Below are 6,385 nucleotides of genomic sequence, written 5' to 3' on the forward strand. Positions count from 1 at the left end.
CTGCCTTTACCAAAATGCTGCACAAATGTCCTCCTGGTCCAAGGACAAGTGACAGAGATGTAGGTATCTCCCTAAGTTTGAAAATAACTCAAGTTAGAGTTCTCAATCTGAAGTTCAAGAATACGTGAATCCCCTGAAATTATATACAAATTTTAGCCTGTGTGTTCATTTTTCTGAAGCCGGAATCTTTAGCTTTCATCAGATTCCCAGAAGGGTCTATGAACAATGCCCTTGCCCAACAGATGCCCCACCACCAAAAGCCAAGACCTACTGAGTGAGCTGTGATGACTGAACAATGACATGGGATTTCCTGGGGACCCCTTTTTCCATAAAGGTCTGCTTGGACTGGGGTGTTAATTTCTGGCGTGCAAGGGACCCAGGTAAAACTGGCCACCATCAAAAGGGTAGTTGTGAAGGGATCTAGAGTCCAGTGAGATCATGAGGCCAGGACTGATGGCTCAACATTCTTTTGCTGCTGAAACAGAGAGGATAGTACAGCCTTTTAAGCCTGGGAATCGCAGAGAAGCATGTCTGCTTCACTGTTTCCCTGAGGAGAAACTGAGGGGTCTCAACCAGGAGCCCTCAAGCCCTGCCTTATCCCAGACGTGTTTGGACTCAGCCAGTCAGTCTCCAAGAGGGACCCAATAGTCTTGCTGAGTTGTTGGGTCCTCCTATGAACCAGGACGGGGCTGTGAGAAGCAGGGGGTTGCTGGACCATTCCAAGGGCTTTCCTCCAACCCTAGTGATTTCGCTTCCTTCTCTGCCAAGTGTGGCTGGGAAAATGCCCTGATACAAGCAGCGGAGATCTGTCCTGCCAACAGTCATCACTAAGCCCTTCTGCTCAAGGTACATTCATGCTGTTCTCAGATTTCAGTTTCTCAGGAGAGATCTGGGTCTCTGCTGGGTGTCCCTTGCCCTCCTTTGTTAATCCTTCTGTTATTTTAGGCTCTGCATTGGTGGTTAGAGCAGCTTTACTAAGGTAACCAGCACAGACCCAGGAAGCCAACTCTCGGAAGGGATGTACCAGGGGGGATACGAATGACAAAGGGGAAAACTCCTTCGGTGGACCTCATTTTCTCCCTTCACCCACCTGCCCCTCCACCCCCTTGGCTAAGGCTGATCTTCAAGAACTAATTTCTGCTAGGTAAACAGCAATGGGGACATCAATTTCCTGTCAGCCACAGCAGCTTCGATAGCTACTGTCCTTCATTCAAACACGTGAATGCTTTGCCTAAATTGCACATTTCTCATTTAGCGCACCTTGAAAGCCTGCTCTGTCACTTGCTCCTAATCTCGGAGCTGACTGCACAAACCGTGGATGGCATCAAAGCATCGAACAGGAGACTTTGGAGCATGCTCAGCTTGCTTCAGACAGAGAAGTCAGCTTCAGAAATTAGGCTTTTAAAATCTGAGGAAGAAAGTTAGACACTTACCTGAACATATGTTAAAAAGTTATTGTTTTATGATACACAAAAGGAGTTTGTGCCATTTTCTAAAGGAAAGGACCAAAAGATGGCCACATCCTATATGGTGAGCGCTTCGGCTCTGGGCCGCTCTGGAGTTTTCACCTGACCTCTGGCATTACTTCTTAACTGTACCCAGGGACCCTGAAGGAAGCCTCAGCTAGTCCCTGGTCTCTTTGGGGCCCATGTGACTCAACGGGTACAAAGATTTCTACAGCACTTTCACGTAACTTCCTACAGATAATTCTTCCAGCAACTCTATACAATAGGTATTAAAAGCTCCATTCTTCAGATGTAGACACTGAGGCACAAAGAATTTAGGATACTTGCCCAAAGTCACACAGCTCTGAAGAGGCAGAACCTGGCTTGTTTTCAGGCCTTCTGAATTGAGTCCGGGATACAGCCCGCTCCACACAAGGCAGCCCTGCTCTCAGACGCCTACAAAATCTGGACTCCAGTCTTTTCTGAGAAGACTGGAGGTGCTGAGTCCTAGGGCTGGAGGAGTTTCCTTCCCCACTGTCTTGTCCTTTGGCCTCGGCCGGATGTACCTATTCTTTGGTCTCTCGGCCTGGAGAGGAAATAGTGATGAGAGTGTTCAGAGACTTAATTAACTAATCTCTTTAACATTTGGCTGCCTTGGGCAAAAGGGTCTACGCTACAATATTCTCAGAAAATTCTATGGACAGAGAATCTGGCTTGTCAATTGCAAAGATCCTTTAGTAAAAAGGAGGATGGGGGAGGGGTCTTCCCCTAGGCAGCCTGGCAGGAGGAAAGATGGGCATCAGGGAGCAGAAAGCCTGGCCCCGTGCGAGGGAAGCAAGCTCGCTGGGCTGTGGGCCCCCGGAGCCTGGAAGGAGTGACCCGAGGAAGGAGGAAGCCTTCCGCAGCCCCCAGAAGCTGGCTGTGGCGGTGCCACGTGACTGAAGGGTGACCTTGGTCAGGACGGCTTGTTTCCTCATTGTGCACAACACGGCGGTGGGGGGAGTACCGCCCCCCCGAGATTCGACGTCTCAGCCTCTGTGATAAACAAGGCTAAACGAATTAGCCAGGGGAAAAAAATTAATTGAATTTTATAGAGGGAATGTTTTGCTTATCTTGTCTTTGCTAACAAAACCGAGATAATCCTGGGGTTGTCGTGGCTCTTCCTTCTCTTTTACAAGTGGCCCTCGGTGCGCGTGACGGGCGATGCGGGCAGGCAGGAGCGTGTCCTCAGGGTCACATCTGGAGCCTCGCCGCTGCACGGCCTCCTCATAGACCAATTTTTATTTGCCATCGAAGCCTGGGGACTACTTGGAGACGTTGGCCAAGTGGCTTCACAGCGTTTCTCACCGGAATCATAATCCGGTTCCCTGATGAAGAAGAGGGGGATGGTGGGGGGGGGGGTAGGGATCTGGGGGTCACCAGGGTCAGGTCCAGTATGAGTGCTCAGGTGAGAGGGCTACCCCTTGAGCACCCAAAATGCCACCTGTAATCTCAGGCCTAGAACAAGCACCACTTTCAAAGTGGGGGAGAACAGGAGGCAGCAGCCTCAGGAGTTTGGGGCTGTTTCTGTGAGGCTGAAATTTCCTATGAGGAAGGTGAAGTGGCCAACCTATGAGCCAAGGTTGAAGACAGCAAGGTGTGTGTTTCCAGTGGGACAGGGGGGCCTGGGCGTTCAGGGGCCCTGAGATGTGCTGGCTGCTGTTACCATCAGTGTCTGTGATGATTGACCACACTGACCACACAGGCCACGGATGCCTCTGCTAGACACTGAGAAGTGCGGTCCAGAGCTCTGTCTCCTCAGCCTGTGGATCGGCGCCCACTGAGGTGGGACTGCAGGCCTTGGGGGCAGGGTAAGACCATTCTCAGCTAGCCACAGAAAGAAGCAGCCTAGATCCCACTGCAGGAGCTGAAGCTGAGAGAGGTGGGGAGTTGAGGGAGGGACCTGGAACAGCAGAATTGCTTGAAATTAGGCGGCTCTGGTGATGAGGTCTGCGGCTTCCCCTTTAGAAAAACCCAGCTCAGTGGCCACTTGAGACCTCCTTTATGATTTGGGCAAGTAGGCTAAGCCCACCCAACCTGCCTTGGCAAGTATCGAGTTCAGGTCCCAGGAGAAGCTAACTGACCCAGCTTACCTCTAATGCCTTTCCTCTTCTCATTATCGAGTAAGGTTTAAGAGCGTTTGTGGTCTGCAGCCAATTAAGCCGACTGTGCTCTTTCCCCATGGGGCCCAGTGTGCAATGGCTGCGAACAGCAGCCTCCTTGGTAGTGTATGCAGCCTGTTGGTTGTACGGGTTGCCCTAAGGGACCTTGGAGACAGTTTTGTTCCAGTGGACATTGAGGGTTGGCCTCATGCTTTCTCCAATTTAGGCTCCAGACAGGTATGCGGGGTGCCTTTGGAAAGCCCCAGGGCACAGTGGCCAGGGTCCACATTGGCCAAGTCATCATGTCCATCCGTACCAAGTTGCAGAACAAGGAGCATGTGATTGAGGCCCTACGTAGGGCCAAGTTCAAGTTCCCTGGCCGCCAGAAGATCCACATTTCCAAGAAGTGGGGCTTTACTAAGTTTAACGCGGACGAATTTGAAGACATGGTGGCTGAAAAGCGGCTCATCCCAGATGGCTGTGGGGTCAAATACATCCCTAATCGTGGCCCCTTGGACAAATGGCGGGCTCTGCACTCATGAGAACTTCAGCACTGCCCTTCCCCATTCATGCCCACCAATAAATCCTGCTTCCTGTCAAAAAAAAAAAAAAAAAAAAAAAAAAAAAAAAAAAAGAGCGTTTGTGGAAGCGTTTTTTCCTTTCCTCCATATACCCTTTTCCTCCCTTGTTCTTTGCAGTGAGGGAGGATTCTGGGCTGATAGGGAGTTCTGTGGACTCCGCTGCAGTTTTTTGACTGCAGTATATTTTATCTGTGACAAGTCAAAACAAGGTGAGGTCCTGGGGAGTCCAGCTTGGAATTCTAGATCCAAGCTCATCACGATGTGCAGGGTTGAAAGTGTGAGGGGAGACCTGTGTGTGTGTGGAGTGGGGCTCACAGAAACAGCTCCTAGGTCCCACGCAGGGCCCGGGGCTAGTTTTGTCACTCAGCACACAAGGGGAAAGACCCAGGGTTCACTCTCTTTGGGTCTCCATTTTATTGTCCATCAGAAATGACTGCTACTCCTGGCCTGTCATCCTCATGAAGTCGTTTTAGATTGATTTTGTAAAGCTGGCCGGCAGGATTGGGTTGTGCCACTCAGCGGAGTTGCTAGGGAAAGGTTGCTAGAAATGCTAAAGATTGTTTGGGTTATGGGTCAGACATGGCCCATGCAACATAACATGTCAGCAGAGCTGTAGTCTAGGGAGTGCTGAGTTTCTCATGTTCTGGATGTGAAGGCAGACTTAGCCTGTCTCTCACGCGCTTGGGTTGCTAAGCACACTTTACACTTACTGGGGGCTTTCTATGAACCAGAGACTGTTCCAGGCCATCCTCTTCAAAACGGCATGAGGTGCAGGCTATCGTTCTCCCCACTTTGCAGACAAGGACACGTTGGGGCATGTTGAGGCTAAGGATCCTTCCTGTGACTAGACTGTTACTAATAGGCAAAGACAGTATTTGAATCCAGGAAGTTCACTTTCAGAACCGGAGGGTTGTAGGGAAAGCCCTATGGAAGGGCTGGGCGGCAGGAAGAATATTGGAGTAGAAGCCCCAGTTCCATGGCTGACCTCATCAAATCACTGAGGCACCCCCTTTCACCTCTCTGGGCCACAGGTCCCTCACTTGTACAGTGAGGGGGTTCACAAAGGTCCTTCTAACTTTAAAAATCTAGAAAGTTGTATTTCAGCTATAGTTGAGGGCAAGGTCTTCCTGTAGAGCAGCTGGACAGCCACCAAAAACAGAAGCAGAGAAAATCCAGATGTTATAATCACAAGCATGATTACCACCACAACTAACATTTGTTGATGCTTGCTGGGTGCCAGGCGCTAAGCCCTTTCCAGTCCTTGTCTCTTTCAATCCTTACAACAGACTTACCAGCTAAGTACTAATGCCATCCCTATTTTTCAGATATAACAACTAAGGCTCAGAGAGATTAATTAACACACTCAAGGTCACAGAGCTCACCAGCGATAGACGTCTGGGGCATTTCTCCCTGCCCTCTCTGCCCACCAAGAACATTCCCTTCCACCTTATGTCTGATGCTGCAGCCTACCTGAGACCTCCAGTGAAGGTACTGCTTGGGGTTAACACACAAGCACAACCTTCCCAGGTGCAATTTCTGCCACCAGTTGGGCCTAGATATTTGGCCCGTGGAGACTCCTTTCAGGCCCTGGGGACTAAAGATGGGTTCAGGGAAGGACAGGACAACCCTGGGACACTGTTACAAACAGGTCAGCTTCAATGGGCAGACTTTCATCTGGCTTCTTCCTTTAGACACCTGGGGGAACCAGATCTTGAAAACTCATGTTGGAGGGATTTGTCCCCACTTTCTTCCCTTTTGATTAAATACTGAGTTTAAATGTCAGTGGAGAGGTGAAAAATAAATAGGCTTTGCACTGATGGTTAATTGCGGTCAACATTTTCCAGGCAAAATTTAACTGCAGACTATAAAACTAGCGAGGGGCAGGGGAAGGACCTGGTTTCTAAGTGCCGAGAGGGATGGCGCAGAGAGTGAGCAGAAAACAGTACATATGTATTCTTTAGGTCATGAGACTGCCCCTGGGAAGCTGGGAAGAGGGAGGAGGATGAAACCCTGGAGGGTCTATCCATGCTGGTCAGGGCGGCAGTCTGCTGTGACAAACACCAGAAGCTTGGTGGTGACTTAGCCCCACATTTTTTTTCTCCAGCATCACTGACATCGCAGCCCAATGTGAGTTGGAGGCTGGGGGTTGAGAGGAAGGTGGTAGGATCTGCCCCCGGTCGTCATTAGGGACCCAGACTCTTTCACCTTGTGTCTCTGG

General features: G+C 50.2%; 1 protein-coding gene and 1 non-coding gene across 2 annotated transcripts; both read left to right on the plus strand.

The window, feature by feature from the left end:
• Positions 1 to 3,631: 3,631 nt before the first annotated feature.
• Positions 3,632 to 3,764, plus strand: LOC125165085 (small nucleolar RNA SNORA70). Its single transcript, XR_007151971.1, has one exon. It is a non-coding gene; the product is annotated as a small nucleolar RNA SNORA70 (small nucleolar RNA).
• On the plus strand, positions 3,672 to 4,201 carry LOC125164052 (60S ribosomal protein L10-like). Its single transcript, XM_047856494.1, has one exon. The coding sequence runs from the start codon at positions 3,826 to 3,828 to the stop codon at positions 4,126 to 4,128; it is 303 nt and encodes a 100-aa protein (XP_047712450.1). The 5' UTR covers positions 3,672 to 3,825; the 3' UTR covers positions 4,129 to 4,201.
• Positions 4,202 to 6,385: the final 2,184 nt, after the last annotated feature.

Source organism: Prionailurus viverrinus, chromosome B1 (assembly GCF_022837055.1).
Source record: "Prionailurus viverrinus isolate Anna chromosome B1, UM_Priviv_1.0, whole genome shotgun sequence".
In the NCBI taxonomy this organism is placed as follows: Eukaryota; Metazoa; Chordata; class Mammalia; order Carnivora; family Felidae; genus Prionailurus; species Prionailurus viverrinus.